The sequence below is a fragment of the Sceloporus occidentalis genome, unplaced genomic scaffold (genome assembly GCF_023333645.1).
Source record: "Sceloporus occidentalis isolate IW3139 unplaced genomic scaffold, rSceOcc1.0.p SCAF_23, whole genome shotgun sequence".
In the NCBI taxonomy this organism is placed as follows: domain Eukaryota; kingdom Metazoa; phylum Chordata; class Lepidosauria; order Squamata; family Phrynosomatidae; genus Sceloporus; species Sceloporus occidentalis.
Window position 1 is genome coordinate 1,313,240 of NW_028317003.1, and position 19,811 is coordinate 1,333,050.

The following is a 19,811-nucleotide window of genomic DNA, read 5'->3' on the forward strand; positions in this document are numbered from 1 at the left end:
ACTGGTTGTTATAGTAAGTAACTGCACCATTTATATTGCTGTAATATCAATAATATAAATGAATATACATTTTACACAAGTTAATGTTATAATAAGATTTTTTGGTATTCTAGTCTAATCAGTGTCCTTTAATTATAAACGTATAAGAATATACATGATGTATATGCAGTGTTTTTATCTCTAGTTAAAGAGTTTTAGTTAATATTAACCAAGGACTGGGAGAAAAAAGAATAGGTGGTCCTCTGCTGGATAAACACGGCTGCGGTGATCACATGCTCCAGCCTGCCTGTTCGTAGGCTGGAGCATGTGCATCCTTGCGAGACTGTTAAATGTGGCATATTTAGAGAGTCCGGCGGATACTGGAGGAGCGTGGTCCGGCTGGGGACGTCATGTTTCTGGACATCTACCAATGCTGTTCAAGCATTTTGCCACAGTCCCCTTCTGTGTCGCCAAGTCATGTGCTAGCATATTCGACTGACACGCCATTCTCAAATAAAGCTACACACCCTACAAGGTCCACCATGCATTTGTCAGATGGGTAGTCCAAGTCCTACACCAGCAGTTTCTAAAGTGGGCCTTTAAACGCATATATATGTAATAGTAAAGATTTTTTTTTACGTTTTGACAAAGCCTTAATCAACAACAGACAAAAGCTTCAGGGGCCATTTGTGCTTGCTTATATTTTCCCTTCATTGTGGGACTGTCCATTGCTTCTGCTATTATGGATTCCCTTCATAAGGTGACCACCATATGTCCTGTTTTCAGGACTGTCACCTGATTGAGATTTCTGTGCCTGGAATTGCTCTGTGAACCCCTCTTTAGAGTTGCCATAGAGTGTTTTCCTTCCTTAATAGAATTCTGTGCAATATTATTGTGACGGAAGCCTCCATCACTGGGGCCACTGGAGAAGCCTGACTGCCAGCCTCCTCCCTATTGACTATGGGCCCTGGGTTTGTAAAGGCTTCTGTGGCTACCCCCAGCAGTATCATCTCATCACTGGCTGAGGGGATTATCTCCGGCAGACAGCCAGGATCTGCCACCAGGGAGTGACCACCATTGTTTTAATTTAATATCAGACCCCTCCACCCCATGGTGCATTATTATGTTGTATAAATCAGTCTCCCCCCCATTGTATTGTTAATCCCGTTACTGCCCCTGTTGTCTCTGGGAGGCAGATTAAGGGGGCGGTTTGTGTCCCAATATCTTGTTTTATGTTAATGTGTGTTTTGCTGGATATATCTAGCTCTGTGTGTGAGAAATAAATCAGTCTTCGTTTGGTTTTACCCTACACTGAGTCTCGGCTAGTGACTGGGGAACCGAAGAAAGTGTGTTGTCCCAGGCTAAGGGAGCACAAGACAGCGGAGGTAGTCGGTCGGACTAGCCAGCTCCGTGACATTGGTGGCAGGGGTGGGATTGCTTCTTAGTCTGAGGGGCACTTACTTTCTACTGGGATTAACCGACAGGACGGCAGACTTCGGTCGCCTTGACGAGGACATGGATGTGGTATCAGAATTCCAGGGGCTGCTGCGGGTCATCCTCTCCTGCTACACCACTGCTTTGCCTACAGAACAATACCAGAACCTGAGGCAAGTGGTTTGACGGTCAGTATGGCAGAGGGCTGTTATACGCCGGGGTCAGTGTCTTCCAAGCTCCGAACAAAAGATTAGAGACCAGCGGGAACTACGGGTGTCTTTCCTGGGACAGCAACCCCAGGAGCAATGGGTATCCGAATTGGACAAGCTGGTCCAACAGGAGGTAGAGCTGGAAGATCACTATAGGGCTCTGCAGTGGTATACAGAACAAGCATATTGGCGAACTGCGAAAGAATGTTCTCCAGAGGGCTATGACTTTGGTGGCCCGGGATTATTATGGGATAGTCTTCAGGAGGATCCGGACTTCGGCAGCACAGTGGAGTGGCGGATTGAGGACATCCGGGATTTCAGGGAGTGGGACCTCCCAGATGCGCTAGGACTTAAAGGTGATTTAGACTTTTTAATTACGCAGGAGTGGGAACTGGAAAAGGCGTATAAAAAACTGTTTGACCGCGTTCAACAGAATGCCCCGGTGTCCAGGGATTGTGTGGATTTTGTGGATGTTATTGAGTGGTCACCTGAGGATGTTGACTCAGGCGGGGTGGATGGGACTGCGGTCTCCACCCCTGAGTCAGAGGGATACTGGGCAGCTAATCCAGATCCGATACTGGAGCTGTGCGACTGTGCTCCACAACCAGATCCAGAGATTGTGGATCTAACTGATTTTACATCTGAGGATGTTAACCCAAGAGGGGTGGATAACACTGCGGTCTCCACACCGGGGGCCTCAGAATGCTGGTCAGTCTGCCCAGATCTCTTAGTCCCAGCTGAAGAGCTGGCAACAGGGCAGAGCGCTGCTGGCTTCTGCCCCACACCTGCAATGACTACAGGGATCCAGGGAGATGTGGCAGCCGGCCCTTCTCCCCAGCGGCAGCTCACATGTCCGGGAGCGGAGGAACTTGTTTTTCCTCCCCAGCGGCAGTGGGAGGAACCGAGAGATGTGACAGCCGGTCCATCTTCCCAGCGGCAGCTCACATGTCCGGGAGCAGAGGAACCGGCCCTCCCTCCCCAGCGGCAGGCCGACCCACAAGATTCCCTAACCCCAGCTGAAGTGCTGGCAACCAGGCAGAGCATCGCTGGCCTCTGCCCAGCACCTACCAAAGCTGCAGGAGTTCAGGGAGATACAGCGGCCGACCCGCCCCCCCAGCAGCAGAACCTAATTCCAGGACCGGATCAACCGGAACTCCCTCCTCAACGGCAACAGGAGCACCAGGGAGGGGATGCAGGCGGCATCACTCCCCAGCGGTACCCGGGAGATGGCGCAGCCGGCCCATCTCCCCAGCAGCAGCAGGAGCACCAATTTTGGGAGGGCATTAATGGGCCAAATAAACTGACTGACTACGGAGTCAACCCGTTTGGGGTCTCATCCTATGTCAGTCCAATTCGAAGGGGGGAGAATTGTGACGGAAGCCTCCATCACTGGGGCCACTGGAGAAGCCTGACTGCCAGCCTCCTCCCTATTGACTATGGGCCCTGGGTTTGTAAAGGCTTCTGTGGCTACCCCCAGCAGTATCATCTCATCACTGGCTGAGGGGATTATCTCCGGCAGACAGCCAGGATCTGCCACCAGGGAGTGACCACCATTGTTTTAATTTAATATCAGACCCCTCCACCCCATGGTGCATTATTATGTTGTATAAATCAGTCTCCCCCCCATTGTATTGTTAATCCCGTTACTGCCCCTGTTGTCTCTGGGAGGCAGATTAAGGGGGCGGTTTGTGTCCCAATATCTTGTTTTATGTTAATGTGTGTTTTGCTGGATATATCCAGCTCTGTGTGTGAGAAATAAATCAGTCTTCGTTTGGTTTTACCCTACACTGAGTCTCGGCTAGTGACTGGGGAACCGAAGAAAGTGTGTTGTCCCAGGCTAAGGGAGCACAAGACAGCGGAGGTAGTCGGTCGGACTAGCCAGCTCCGTGACAATTATATTATATACAATAATATAAGTTGGAGGTGTAACTCTCCCTCCTCAAAAATGAACAGATGGATAACAAATATTAGGAGGTTTCTCATTTGCTTTTGTTTGTTTCATTGCAGCCCCTTCTCTTTTTCATGAATAGATGAATTTGATGTTCATAGGAATCCAAAAGTAGACTGCTATATACTGCAGGGAAGCATTATATGTGGTAGCCAGCAGCAATTAAAGTTTTGATCTGTTCATAAATAAATGGCCAATATGGCAACCTTACTTACAAATATTACAGCCTACAGAAAAACTATACTTCAAAAAAGTTTAAATGCCACAATCAGTATCATAATTCTTTACTTAACTTTACTAAATATTATTCTTATATTATACATAGTTAAAAATAGTTATCCTCTTTTCTAACGAGGCTAAGTAACTGGATAAGGATTCACATATCCACATTCTGTCCTGATGTTACCGTACTTAAATAATTGCCTAAAAAGATAAGTTGTCCAACCACGTACAAATGGCCCCATGTAGATGGCCCCATGTTTAATAGTGCATTTAAAAATAAGAGTCAGCAGTGATTATTATCATGGAGACCTCTAGATTTCCCAAAAGACCACATAAACAGCAATTACCCATAACATACGAATCGTTTTTTTGTTAGCAAGATCCAGTAAATGGCATTGACAGATCATTGTTACAATAATGAAATAATGTAATCCTTGCACTTATGGTATCTTGCAGTGCTTGAGGAAAAAAATAAAACAGAAAATCACCAAACAGGCTTAGTGATGATATAATGTCTCTACTTAGCAAACAATATCCCAGATGAAGACCAGCTGAGCCAGCTGTATCTTTTGAGAATTACCTACAATGCTCTTCTCGAGGATTCCCTGCAGTTGATGAAGTCATACCAATTATGTTGAGTGGCCTGGAGTGAAATCATAAGGAGCCAATAAAGAAGAGTGACACAGGTCCCGTTCTATAGTCATGCTCATCATTTCACCAGGATGGAGAGCATTGTAGCTTCTTCAACATTGTTGTATAAATCACTACACATTTCAAGTAGAACACAACCCAAGTCTCTTGATGTTTTAGTGTCCGATGAGACTAATCAGTGCATAAAAATGGATTTAGCTAGAGAAAATCCTTACTTTTTTTTTTTAGCATAAACGGATTTAGCTAGAGAAAATCCCTACTTTTTTAAATATTTTTATCATAAACATGAATTTTAACTCAGTACATGCGATAAAAAAAACAGATTTTTTTTTCAAAAAGGTGGTAATTTCAAATACAGCATTTTCAAAAATCCTCAAAATTCTCAACGGTTAATAAAGCGTGTCAGGCAAATATTTAACTGGTTTACATAACGTATAGCTCTCAAAACAATAATAGGTTTACCTAGCATTAGGAGGGTTAAACTATGAAATTATAGTAGTCTACAGCCTCACTACCTAGTGTCTTAGGTCTGGTAACACAGATTGTTTATTCCATATGTTTCACTATTAACTACCACAGCCAACATACGTACATCCAAGCAACAGTAGGAACATTCCTTGGCCTCTTCAGGCCAGGATTATACAAAATGTGATGATACGAACCAGGAACTCATTGAAGCTTTGTAGATTACGCAAGAAATTCTGGCTGTGCTTCCTAATTAATGCTACTGCAAAGAAGAACATCAAAGCAATGCCTGGAGACATGACTTACTGGTGCGGATGGGTTTTTCACAGTGACGCTTGGTGTTGTAGCCCGCAGAGCTCCACTCACTCCGTGGTAGTACTTAAAACAGATCTTCGTTTCAGCTGCAAGAAAGAAGCTATATTGTTAATTAATTATTGACATTTATTAATAAGGCAACGTCAGATTCTAAATAACTGCTTACATGTAGATAATACAAATGTTTTGTAAATCAGATTTCTGAATGTATCTATTTTACTATTATTAAGATGACCTATTTTAATATTGTGTCAGGGACGTTCAAAAAGTTTCCGCACTGTTATATTTTTGTTGGTGAAGTCGAGAGGAATAGTAATTGGTCGTGTCTTAGCGTGTCGTGACTAGTTCTGTCTGGCAAGCCGGCTGCCCTTGCAGGTTATTATAAGAGTTTTCACCCTGGTGAAAAGTGATGTAATTTGTTTTTGATGTAATTTGTTATGCAATTTGTTTTGAAATAAATAATAATTCATGTTCAGTATTGTAGAAACCTTAAAGTTGAAAATATAGAAACAGTAAAAAATTTGGTTTATAATATAAATAAATGGCTATCCATAAGTCTTATCACATTAAAGAAGACATCCTCACTAACCATACCCTCTAAAACAATTTCAAATGCTGGAAGGTAGGGGATGATATGACCAGCAGGAACATACCATTGGTTTCTAAGGTAGTATAAAGTTTGTACCAGCATCAATTATTTTACATAATGCCTACTATTCAGAATGAGATGAGGAAACCTTTTAGTAAGATTACTCTATGCAAAAATAAGTTTTTTAGGGCAGACGTGAGGGTGAGGGTGAGTGCTCTTATTTTTTACTGCTCACTGTGCCCAAAGTCTATTCAAATTTACTATTAGATATTGGAGGCACACTATCCAGGGTTTACCAAAAAAAACATGTTAAATGCATATATAAGAAACAGTAAATTAAATATAGTTTTCAGGCAACTATTGCAGCGCTGATGAGTATATTTTTGCTTAAGGCCAGAAAAACTTTTTCTTGTCCTAAAGAAACCTCCCTCAATCTTCCTGCACTCAGTTAACAATGTTATAAGGACACCGTGAAAAGTTGGTTCTTAAAATCCCAACTTTGTGATATTGAATTTGCCTTTAAATTTAATCCAAATCCGATTCTTAGAGGATATCTCTGTTTGGGTTAAGCTTTTCTAACAAAGATGAGATTTCACAGAAGCTTTCCTTTCTTTTTAATATTTATGCGGCTGAAATGAAAACTCTGTGGCATTGCAGAGAAGTGCAGCTGTGCTGATTGAGGTCAGAATTGTCACAAAGACATTTTATTATTTATTTTGAGAACAAAATGAATTGTAATCAAAAAATAGACAAAGAGCATAAGCTCTCTTATTATTCTTTCTTTTCCTTTTCTAACTTTCCTGTAACACTACAAGCTCCCTGCAGGCCACCATCTTTTTCAAACTGTTTTGAATCCAGGTTTTCCATGGTCAAATCGAGTTATCCTACCTGAAGACATTCCAAAAATTCTACCGACGTGACTTGATTATGGTAACAACCAGTTGTCACATTATGGAATGGGCCAACTATTAAGGAATGGGCCAACTTGGAGTAAGTCGATTAGGGAGATTAGATATACCTATTGTAACCAGCCCAAATGCACTATGAAGGTCTGTGCCTAGCGGCGGAGCTTACATAGCATTCTTACCCTGCAATGCTCATCCTTCAGAGGTGGAAGACTGTGACATGATGTTGTATGTAAATATGTCCCTGGTAGCAACCAAATGGTTCCAATAACAATAATTGTCAGAAGGAGGTTTTATTAAAGCAGGGAACAGAGAAAGACATTATAATTTGGATTCTCAAATATGCATTAATCAAAGTACAACATGTAGTCATATCCAGACTGTGACTGTGAGGATCTGCACATTCACCCCAAGACCCTAAGATTATTTCTTTTTCAAAAGAAACCATATATAGCCATAGAAACATAATTTGATGGCAGGTAAGGACCATTTAGTCTACTAATTTTCTTAAGAATTGATCCTTACTCTTATCTTGTATTAATGATAGCCTTATACCTTTCCTCACCTAGTTAAAAAATAAGTAGGCTCTGTAATATTATTCATATCATTAAGATTTTTGCCTTAAATGCCCGAGTTTCATTTCAGACCTTTCACAGCAGTAATTCCGCATTATTTATGTATTATAGGAGAAAAAAACGTCATAATGCCTGCAGGAGATGTTATGTAAAAGCACATCAAATCTTCTTTACTTCTTTGATGTTCAAGATAGCAAATGAAAATATATAACTGAATTTCCTTTGAAAGAGAACGTTTCTATGGATCTAACACATTCTGTTAACAACAAAACATTAAGTCTCAACATGTTATTTTACTGTAAAGAATAATCAAATTAGGGTTAACTGTCAGGGCTAATCTGCTTTACCTCTGAGCAAAGATATTGTTGATGCTGTTCATGGTCCATCCCTTTTACATAGATTGTAAGAGTGCAAATTAGAGTCCTCTAAAGAGTTACATACCAATGAAGTGCAACATGCCATCTGGTTAAGTGTGATATACAGTGGGGCAAAAAAGTATTTAGTCAGCCACCAATTGTGCAAGTTCTCCCACTTAAAAAGATGAGAGAGGTCTGTAATTTTCACCATAGGTACACTTCAACTATGAGAGACAGAATTGTAGGATTTCTAATGAATTCATTGGTTAATTCCTCGGTAAAATAAGTATTTGGTCAGCTACAAACAAGCAAGATATCTGGCTCTCACAGACCTGTAACATCTTCTTTAAGAGTCTCCTCTGTCCTCCACTCGTTACCTGTATTAATGACACCTGTTTGAACTTGTTATCGGTATAAAAGACACACAAACCCCACTATGGCCAAGACCAAAGAGCTGTCAAAGGACACCAGAAACAAAATTGTAGACCTGCACCAGGCTGGGAAGACTGAATCGGAAATAGGCAAGCAGCTTGGTGTGAAGAAATCAACTGTGGGAGCAATTATTCGAAAATGGAAGACATACAGGACCACTGATAATCTCCCTCAATCTGGGGCTCCACGCAAGATCTCACCCCGTGGTGTCAAAATGATCACAAGAACGGTGAGCAAAAATCCCAGAACCACACGGGGGGAACTAGTGAATGACCTGCAGAGAGCTGGGACCAAAGTAACAAAGGCTACCATCAGTAACACACTACGCCGCCAGCTACTCAAATCATGCAGTGCCAGACGTGTCTGTCACTAACGGCGGTTCAGGCTGTGGATCCACGCTGCAGTACAAAGAAAGGCGCCCCCAAGCGGTGATGACGAGCAATGCAGGAACAACAGATGGTACTAGGAGCAGGCAATCGGATAGTCGGGGTCACGAGCAGAAGTCAGGACAGGCAGCAAACAACGGATAGTTGGGGTCACGAGCAGAGGTCAGGACAGGCAGCAAACAATGGATAGTCGGGGTCACGAGCAGAGGTCAGGGCAGGCAGCATACAATGGGTGGTCAGGTTCAAGCAGAGTTCGGGCAACGAATAGGCAAACAAGGTTCTGGAACGCTAGTGAAGGCAATAAAGGCACTATCACAGGCAAGGGATACATGCAGACTGAGGGTTTAAATATCCCTCTTGCTCCAGGATCCTCCTACCCCCTAAATTAGGGGGAGGAGGAAAAAAGATAAATACCCCTTTAAGACGCGGCATGAATATTCATGAGATAGCCGTTCGCGCATGACGTTGAGACACGCGTCCCGTCTAGATCCTCTGATCCACACGGGGGCGCGCGTCTAGCGGTCGGACGGACCTCACCGCGTCTTCCCGCGAACGGAACGAGCAGGGGGCTGAACGCGCGGGCTGCGTCTCGGCTCCCCTGCTCGAGGTAACACAGGAACCGCCGGCAAGGTAACAGTACCCCCCTGTCTACAAGAGCCATCCTGGCGATCAGGAGCCGGTTTCTGTGGAAATTTACTATGAAAGGAACGAATCTTGGCTGGAGCATGGACATCAGATGATGGGATCCAGGAACTCTCCTCAGGACCGTATCCCTTCCATCTAATAAAGTATTGCAGTCTCCCCTGTTTCTTTCTAGAGTCTAAGATGGTTTGGACTTCGTATTCTTCTTCACCTTGGACAACTACGGGATCAGGAGTACGAACCGTGGAGGAAAATTGATTTCTAATCACTGGTTTTAATAAAGAAATATGAAACGCATTATTAATGCACAGTGTTTTAGGCAGAACTAGTGAATAAGTAACTTCATTAATCTTTGTTTTAATTTTATATGGACCAATATATTTAGGTCCTAAGGTTCTGGCGGCTTGCTGGAGGGGAAGATATTTCGTGGAAAGCCACACATAGTCTCCCGGGTTGAGCACCGGCCCTTTGGAACGAGACTTATCAGCGGTTTTCTTCTGCAAAATATTAGTCTGCTTTAACTGTTCCGAAATAAGTGCCCAATGGTCACGTAAAACTTGAAATTGAGCTTCAGCTGCAGGTACCCCCGTAGTACTGGTGTCTTCAGGCCAGAGTGCCCGTTCATAACTGTGAACCGCCTTGAATGGGGACATCTGTAGTGATTTGTGATAAGAGCAATTGTAGGACCATTCCGCAAGATGCAAAAGCGTAGACCAATCGGACTGATCCTCAGAGACGTACATTCTAAGATATTGCTTAAGTACTTGATTAGTTCTCTCAGCTTGCCCATTAGATTGTGGATGATGGGATGATGAAAAGTGCAACTCAATTCCCATAAATTTACACATCGCTCTCCAGAATTTCGAGATAAATTGTGAACCTCGGTCAGAAATGATTATTTGCGGAACTCCATGTAGTCTTATGATCTCTCTCATGAAGGTGTCTGCTAAGGTACTAGCAGATGGAAGTTTAGCTAGAGCGATAAAATGTGCTTGTTTGCTGAATAAATCAACCACTACTAAAATAGTCGTATGGCCTTGAGAAGGAGGAAGGTCTGTGACAAAATCCATGGCTACGTGTTGCCATGGCCGATCTGGAACAGGCAACGGACATAATAACCCTGCCGGTCTGGTATGAGGGGTTTTATTGTGACCGCAAATAGTACATGCTTGCACAAATTCAGATATGTCACATATCATAGTAGGCCACCAGAAATTCTTCTGCAGAAGAAATTTAACGTTCCGAGTTCCCCGGTGCCCCGCTACCGGAGAGGCATGACCCCAGGATAAAACGGCTTTACGGAAACGGGGTTGCACATACAGTCTCCCAGGCGGAGGAATTTGTCCTCTGGGACGGGGTGTCTGTGATTTAGAGATGTGCCACAAGAGAGTGCTGTGTATCGTGGCAATTCATTTCGTAGGAGGGATTATCTGTTCGACTGAAGTTTCCACATTAGGCCCCTCATGTCTTCTGGACAGCGCATCAGCCTTCGTATTTTTTGAACCCGGCCGAAAGGAAATGATGAAATTAAACCGTGTAAAGAATAATGCCCAACGAGCCTGACGTGGATTGAGTCTTTTGGCCTTTTCTATGTACACCAAGTTTTTATGGTCTGTAAGAATGGTAATGGGAATTTCGGTCCCCTCAAGCAGATGTCGCCATTCCTCTAACGCTAATTTAATAGCCAGCAACTCCGGGTTCCCTATATCGTAATTTTGCTCAGCTGACGAGAAAGCCTTAGAAAAATAGGAACAGGGATGTAGACGATTAGAAATTTGGTCTCTCTGAGATAGAATGGCCCCAGCCCCGGTCTCTGACGCATCAACTTCCAGGGTAAACGGTAAGTCTGGATTAGGACGTTGTAGGATAGGGACTGTAGTAAAGGCCAACTTTAATCTTTCAAAAGCATTTCGAGCTTCAGGGGTCCAAGACTTTGGATTCGATCCCTTCCGAGTGAGTGCAATTATGGGAGCGATGATCTGGGAAAAATTCCGAATAAAGCGACGATAATAATTGGCGAACCCTACGAAACGTTGAATGCCCTTAATGTCAGAAGGTTCCTCCCAATCTTGGATGGCCGTTATGTTGCCAGGATCCATCTCCAGCTGCCCAGCAGAAATAATATATCCCAAAAACTTCACCTTGTCGCACTCAAACTCGCACTTTTCGACTTTGGCAAATAGGGAATGTTCTCTTAATCTTTGTAGCACCTGGCTAACATGTTGCCGATGCTCTTCCAAATCTTTAGAATAAATTAGAATGTCATCGAGGTAGACCATAACATGTGATAACAACATGTCGCGGAAAATATAGTTCACGAAGCTCTGGAACACGACCGGGGCATTGCATAGCCCAAAAGGCATCACAAGATATTCATAATGTCCGTATCTTGTATTGAACGCCGTCTTCCATTCGTCCCCCTCTTGGATTCTAATCAGATTGTAGGCCCCTCGCAGATAAAGTTTAGTGAAAATAGTGGCGTCTTTCAGCTGATCATAAAGTTCTGTAATGAGGGGAAGCGGATACTTATTTTTTATGGTTAACTTATTCAAACCCCTGTAATCAATGCATGGACGCAAAGGATCCATCTTTCTTGGAAATAAAAAAGAAGCCTGCTCCTGCTGGTGACGCGGAAGGTCTGATGAACCCTTTCTGTAAAGTTTCTTCTATGTACTGGGCCAAGGCTTGATTCCCTTAGGTGGATTGGTGCCAGGTAGCAATTGTATCGTACAGTCATATGCCCGATGAGGAGGTAAGGTTTCTGCTTTTCTTTTTGAAAAAACATCTAAATACTCCCAATACTGAGGGGGTACAAGATGACGTGGATCCTGAGCAGGTACTTCGAGCATTAGATTTAATTTAGTAGGAGTGCTACAACAGTTCTTTAAGCATTCTTTACTCCACGCCAGAATCTGTCCTTCTATCCAGTCTATGCTGGGATTATGTTGTTGTAACCACGACATTCCTAGGATGATTGGAATATGAGGACTGGATAATACATCAAATCGTATTTCTTCAGAATGGAGTATCCCAATGATGGCACCAATAGTCTCATTTGGAGGGACACAATCCCGGTTCCTAGAGGAGATCCGTCTAATGCAGTGATAGAGGTTTTCTGAGTCCTGGGCTGTAAGGGAATTCTATGTTCCAGGGCCCAACCCTTGTCTATAAAATTTCCAGCCGCACCCGAATCAATGAAAGCTTGGGTGGCCACTTGGTGGCCTGTCCACTGCAGCTTGATGGGAACCAAAAGTCTTGGTGACTGAGGAGGTGAAGCAACAGTAGCACTTAGTGAAGCACCTCCGGCGTCCACTAAGTTCTGGCGTTTCCCGATTTTCTAGGGCAAGCAAAAATTAAATGTCCTTTTTGTCCGCAATATAAACATAGTCCCAAAGATCTACGGATAAATGAAGCACAGGACCGATCTCCATAGGTTCATCCACAGCAGCCGCAGGTTCAGAAGGTGCAGGAGTGGGAGGTCACGTCCAAGGCCTAAATTGACGTGGCCTACGGTCGTGTTCTCTGTCACGTTCAAATTTTCTCTCCTGACCTCTGGCCTCCAAACGTAGACATAGAGCGATCAGATTCTCCAGATCGAGGGGTATTTCACGGTAGGTGAGTGCATCCTTTATTGATTTGTTCAAACCCCTGCGAAAGGCAGATTTCAGGGCGCTGACATTCCAGTCTGTCTCATACGCTAAAGCACGAAATTAAACGGCGTACTGGGCCACAGTTCTCCTGCCCTGTTGAAGTTCCATTAGGATGGATTCAGCAGCTTCACGTCTCCCAGGAGCATCAAACACAGCACGAAATGATGCGATGAAGGCGTCCGCGTCTTCCAAAATGGGTGAGCTCTGTTCTAGTAGAGGTGATGCCCACGCCAATGCTTCTCCTTTTAATAAGTTTATAATAAAAGTCACTCTGTTGCAATGAGAGGAGAAAGTATGAGGATGTGCCCGGAAATGTAAGGCGCACTGATTTAGGAACCCACGACACTCTTGAGGATCACCATAAAATTTGTCAGGTAGTGGCATCTTGGGTGCTGGAACAAAAGTACTTGGCCCCGGAACAGGAGGAGCAGAATCAGATGATGCCCCTTGTGAGATGGACGGAGACAAATTCGTGGCCATAGATCTTAGAAGGTCTGCAACATCGTCTAACTTCCGTTCCAAGGATTGGAGTTGAGAAGCATGAGCGGCTAGAACTTGATCCTGTCTGTCTTGTCGGTTGGACATCCTTGCCATGTCTGCGGGATCCATATTGCAGGTCTGTGATACTGTCACAAACGGCGGTTCAGGCTGTGGATCCACGCTGCAGTACAAAGAAAGGCGCCCCTAAGCGGTGATGACGAGCAATGCAGGAACAACAGATGGTACTAGGAGCAGGCAATCGGATAGTCGGGGTCACGAGCAGAAGTCAGGACAGGCAGCAAACAACGGATAGTCGGGGCCACAAGCAGAGGTCAGGACAGGCAGCAAACAACGGATAGTCGGGGTCATGAGCAGAGGTCAGGGCAGGCAGCATACAATGGGTGGTCAGGTTCAAGCAGAGTTCGGGCAACGAATAGGCAAACAAGGTTCTGGAACGCTAGTGAAGGCAATAAAGGTACTATCACAGGCAAGGGATACATGCAGACTGAGGGTTTAAATATCCCTCTTGCTCCAGGATCCTCCTACCCCCTAAATTAGGGGGAGGAGGAAAAAAGATAAATACCCCTTTAAGACGCGGCATGAATATTCATGAGATAGCCGTTCGCGCATGACGTTGAGATGCGCGTCCCGTCTAGATCCTCTGATCTACGCGGGGGCGCGCGTCTAGCGGTCGGACGGACCTAACCGCGTCTTCCCGCGAACGGAACGAGCAGGGGGCTGAACGCGCGGGCTGCATCTCGGCTCCCCTGCTCGAGGCAACACAGGAACCGCCGGCAAGGTAACAGTGTCCCCCTGCTTAAGCCAGTACATGTCAGGGCCCGTCTGAAGTTTGCTAGAGAGCATTTGGTGATGCAGAAGAGGATTGGACGAATGTCATATGGTCAGATGAAAACAAGGTAGAACTTTTTGGTAGAAACTCAACTCGTCGTGTTTGGAGGAGAAAGAATGCTGAGTTGCATCCAAAGAACACCATACCTACGGTGAAGCATGTGGGTGGAAACATCATGCTTTGGGGCTGTTTTTCTGCAAAGTGACCAGGACGACTGATCCGTGTAAAGGAAAGAATGAATGGGGCCATGTATCGTGAGATTTTGAGTGAAAACCTCCTTCCATCAGCAAGGGCATTGAAGATGAAACGTGGCTGATCACAAACATACCGCCCGGGCAACGAAGGAGTGGCTTCGTAAGAAGCATTTCAAGGTCCTGGAGTGGCCTAGTCAGTCTCCAGATCTCAACCCCATAGAAAACCTTTGGAGGGAGTTGAAAGTCCATGTTGCCCAGCGACAGCCCCAAAACATCACTGCTCTAGAGGAGATCTGCATGGAGGAATGTGATTTATGGACTTTGTTGTCTCATTCTGTCTCTCATAGTTGAAGTGTACCTATGGTGAAAATTACAGGCCTCTCTCATCTTTGTAAGTGGGAGAACTTGCACAATTGGTGGCTGACTAAATACTCTTTTGCCCCACTGGACATGATGTGCACATCAACATATATATATATATATATATATATATATATATAGCATTTCTCAATAGAATCCCTCTACAACACTCTTTGAGGTCTATCCATTGAATTCTGCATTGTATAGGGCCAGCTCAACCCTTCACCATGGAGGAACTTGCTACTGTCTGCCCCTCAAAATAAATAGAGATGTGAGAGAGTTAAAATCACAACGCTCCTGCCACTTCTCCACTTGTGCCTCTTTTCTTAGAATGTTTGATGAGTTTCATAGTTAAAGCAAAAGATCTGCTTTCTTAGGGATTTTTGTTCGTCTGCTACTATATATCAATAGTTATTGTAAAGTAAATTATTTCTAAAATTATAATAAAAATGGGTTGTGATTTTTTGCCACTAAAATCAGGTTGCTTAACTGTCTCTCACCCTTTCATTTTAATTTAGTAGTATTCCCAACTGGTAAAGGGTGTGCAATAGAATTATGAATATTAATATCTGAATTCTACACTGGAGCATTCTGCCTGACATAGAAAGAGGAATATCCAAGATGGATGAGAAAATAAATGCAATCTAAGATGTTTATTACCATGGCATATTCATAATGTATACCTCTCTACAACGGACCATGAATTTATGGTATTGGCAAACTGAATTCTTTTAATGCAATTTACTGGTAGTTGGTATAATCAGGGTAGGATGAAGGGCATAGCTGCAAACTGTCCTGAATTTTCATGTGTGGTCTCAACAAATGATCTGTCCAGGCTAATGTCCCGTTTATTGGACCACCTGTGTATGCAGGAAAAATGGATGAGGCAGGGTTTTTGTAATCGGAGCTGCATGTGTAGTAGAATAGACACTAGTACGATGGGACATATAGAAGCTGGTAAGATAAAACAGCATTAAAAAGTACGCACAAGAGGCATAGACCTATGTAGAATGTGGAGGACTACTACATCCCTTACACTCAGATAGGCCTGAGAATAAACAGTAAAAATCTAAGTCTTCAAAGTTAAAGGAATGCGAGTGAAAATACATTATATCTTATCTGAAAGATTTTAGTCTTAATTTCAATATAATTTCATCAGTTTAGAGATAAAAACTACAAATGTAGCATAGAAGAGACCTTGGTTTTATTTAATTTTCTTTCTTTATCTGCAGACCTTAAGGCTGTCATTGTTGTCAGTCAAGTGATATTTTCCTGCTCAAACACCGAGCTTATTCTTTATGGCACTGTTAGTCAACTCATGCTTAGGACTGAGCTATTTATCCTTTACCATAAGCAGGGCTGGACTGGGGAAGACGAGACGGCACTGGAACTATCATGTTGTTGTGGCTGAGGGCTGGATGTGAGGGGCCGCACGCTACGTTTTTGTGCTCATGCAGCGTGTGGCTGGACATATCTATCCGGAGGCCACAAACTGTAGAGTGTTTATGAAATGATGTTGGTCAGCAGCCCACTGGGCATTTGCCTGGTGTGCAAGATGGCAAGGACACAAGGCAGAATGCTGAGGATTCAGGGTGTTTGTTTAGTAGAATGGCCTAAGATAACAGAGCTAGAACACTTACAGTAATACGCAGTTGTTAAAAACATTATGTTATGTTAAAACTAGAAAACAGTTCTTCTTTGCCATCCACAATATTTATTTAATTTATCGCAGTTTTCATCCATATGTCCTAGTATTTTTAAAACTAAGTATATTTCGTATTTACTAAAAAAAATATTTATATAATAAATAGAGCTACATCTGACTTTCTGGGGAGTCGGTTTCACACACAAATATAGCTGCAATTTCCCTAAACTGGGACTGCTTCGATAGCTGAAGAACATTATTTGAGACAAGTCTGTATTGTGTCCCAAGGCAACAAAGAGCCATAATATAAGTTTGGTCACAAGCCTGACAAAACCATCAGACCTTCCTAATTTTCCATCTAAAGAATGCGGCCATTGAAAATCTGGGTCAATGGTAATTGAATTGATATTCTACAACATAGGACACAAATCTCCAAAAACTGTAACACGGGCCTTTGTAAATTATTGCATTTTATTGCTAGCGTGGGTTTTAAGCAGGGGATATGATGTTCTCACGCAAAGATGAACACAGCGGAGATCAGAAGAGATCATGATAAGAATAATCATTGGTAGGGAACGCGTGACTCACATCTTTCGTTGAATACAAAATACTACAATTTCATCTGCTACTTTAAAAGAAAGAACAAATAATAGAGTAAGTAATTAGGATGCAATTACATGTTAAGACTATTTACAAATGGAAATGTTTTTTGTAATGAATAATATCAAGGCTGAAAAGCTTATAAGATTCCTTGCTATTGAGGCAATAAAGTTATTGTGACAAAATAGGCTAAACGCAAGATAAGACAAATCCCAAAGGAAGTAGCAGAGGGGGTGTAGCGAAATAGGGTGAAATGACATAAATTAGACATGACTTGATTAACCAGTTAAGTAAGTTCCTGGCTTACATTAGAATAAAGGTTCAAAGAAGTATATAACCTATTCCATAATAATGTGCAGGTTGATATCACGATGCGAAACAGTGCATGAAAAACCGCCCATTAACGGAAGAAATGTCATCTCCATAGTTTTTAGTTTAATTAAATTCATTTATGAAAACTACCTATAGTATATGCCTTTTATTCGTTAATCAGTTTGATATTTGGAGGTACTTTAAAGGTAAGTGACTAATTTACCTCAGAGAAGCTGAGATCTGTGGAAAAGGTGGCAAAACTTCCTGTGCTTTTCTCACAACTAATCAACACAATCACAAGGACGGTTTAATGTCAGTAATGCCCCTTAAAAATTAATTGCAAAGTACACTGTGAGAGAACTGTGTTTGCACCATAAAAATGTAAAGGGACCACATAGTTATCTTATGCATTATAATGGCAGAAATGTCCCTGGAATGAATAATCACATCTTATTTATTGTAGTGCCCAGAAGAGAATTGTGACGCAAAAGGGTTAATAATTTGATGAAGGCATGTTGGCATAAGGGTTAATTTTTTATTACATGCTTAAAAATCAAAATGATGTCATGTAGAGTGTTCTAGTGCGACTGAGCACATGTCCTTGAACCTAGGATGTTGGGATGTTGACAGGATAAGGAGAGCAGCATTAGGATCCTGAAACACAAGATTTATGGGCATGTAGACAGATAATGACATATATTTTCATGTATTACTAAAAGATATAAACATGGGCCCCTCTCCAGCAATGACGAGACTCTGCCACGGGCTAGTGCATGGTGCCTGGCGTTTGCCCCGCAGCCCATCTTGTGCCGTGAAGCAGCATATAGCTTTGAGGGTCTCCTAGTGCAAGAAGGGATGGAAACATAAACTGTTTCATTCTTTTTTTAGCTGGTTAGTGTGCATGTATTTTGATTTTGGTAATGCGTGATTAAATCCATTGAGTGAATGTGCCATCTCTATATAGTTGAAGCTGTGTGCACTTGTGGCTTAAAACCATTATTATGAATAATGATGAATTATTCTTATACATAATAATTTTATGTCTCCTAATAATACATTTACTGTACAGTCGTAGGCACAATACACATTCATGTACGGTATGAGTGGATGATTTACTTTGCAATCATATTATTTTGTATAATCCCTGTAAGTGTACTCAAAAGGGTAACATGAGTATTATACATGTGATTTTACAGTATACTGCATTTATTTTGGGTTAAAATGAAAAAATGTTACATGCAAGCATTCAGATGATACAAGCTTTGATGCACATAGAGTATTTTGGTTGAAGAGAGAAAAACAAATTGGTGACATTCTTGATAGAAGATCACACAATCTGGAAACACCTATGTTAATTTCCCTAATTGTAGCAGAAATTAACACAAAAGAAACAGAATGGCTACGATGTCTCACTGTAATATAAAAACAGATTCCATTGACTGTTGGCCAACAACCAACATATTCCCAAATGAAACAAAACATGGCAGCTCAAAGTACCATCATACTATACACAGAAAAGGAAAAAAATCATTATTATTATTATTATTATTAAAAAATCCATACTACTTGTAGTTTTCTCAGTATTCCATTATTTTATTGCAAATACACATACTCTAGATTTATCTTGAGGAACCAAAATAATTATTTATAGGATACAAAGAATGAAATTAAAAATCTTAAATTCAACACGGGTGAGTTTCACCCAGTTAAACTTACATTCCACAAAATAAGAGCTGGCATCAATCTTCCAAATAATTTGACCTCTGTGTGATCCATTCACACCGCGGTTCTTGTAGTCCAGGAAATTCTCTGACAGCACCTCATCTGCATACAAGTTAAAGAAAAGAAGTAATTATAAAGCCAAAACATAGGAAGCACAATAAGTTGCACTCATTTAACAAAAATACTGTTTTCTACATCGGTTTCAATTGTTTCAATAAGAGATTTATGTGCACAGTAATGGGTTAGGGAAGACAAGAAGAAAAGGGATTTAACAAACAACAGAGAAGTTTATTTCAAAGAGCAGAAATGTTACAACAAGAGGTCATAGTCTACAAACTAGAAGGTCAGGGGTTTAGATGTAATGTAAGGAAGTTTTTCTCTGATACATAAATAGAAGAGTTTTACATCAGAAGCAGTGAAGGCTAATACAGGAAATTTAAACACGCATGGGATGTACATATGGCTATCCTGAATCTAAGACCAGACCAAGGACTGATTAAGGTGTAAGTCTTTAAATAAGGAAACATGGACTAGGTAATTTAGGATTATTTATTTTTTTTATTTAGTTGTATTTAAAGCTCAAGTATAGTATTTAGGGCAAATCACATAGGGGGCATAAATGTAGCGATCAGTCTCATGAAAAAAATCAAACTTCCATTTGTTGATTAATAATCACCAATTTTAATCTACCAGTTATCAATTTAAAATGTTAATTTAGTTTCAATATACACAGCATATAGTGAAGTGGCTGTTTAAGTCCATTCTTTACATTGTTTATTGAAATGTTGTGAGACATGGTATAAATTATCTATAAGCAAAGTAGTTTAATGATTTTCATTATTGATTAGTCAATTGATTTGTTGGTCTGGGTACAGCACGCACTATTGTTT

The 19,811-nt window shown here is 42.0% G+C and overlaps 1 protein-coding gene across 2 annotated transcripts in view; it reads right to left on the reverse strand.

The window, feature by feature from the left end:
- Positions 1 to 19,811, reverse strand: part of LOC149300672 (E3 ubiquitin-protein ligase HECW1-like) — a 76,504-nt gene that overhangs the window by 45,389 nt on the left and 11,304 nt on the right. For both annotated transcript variants that reach the window (XM_089484846.1, XM_089484845.1), the window contains exons 3-4: positions 18,916 to 19,023; positions 5,215 to 5,309 (exon numbers count right to left, since the gene is read on the reverse strand). In XM_089484846.1, the coding sequence (XP_089340972.1) occupies positions 5,215 to 5,309; positions 18,916 to 19,023 (203 nt within the window). The remainder of the gene's footprint in view (positions 1 to 5,214; positions 5,310 to 18,915; positions 19,024 to 19,811) is intronic.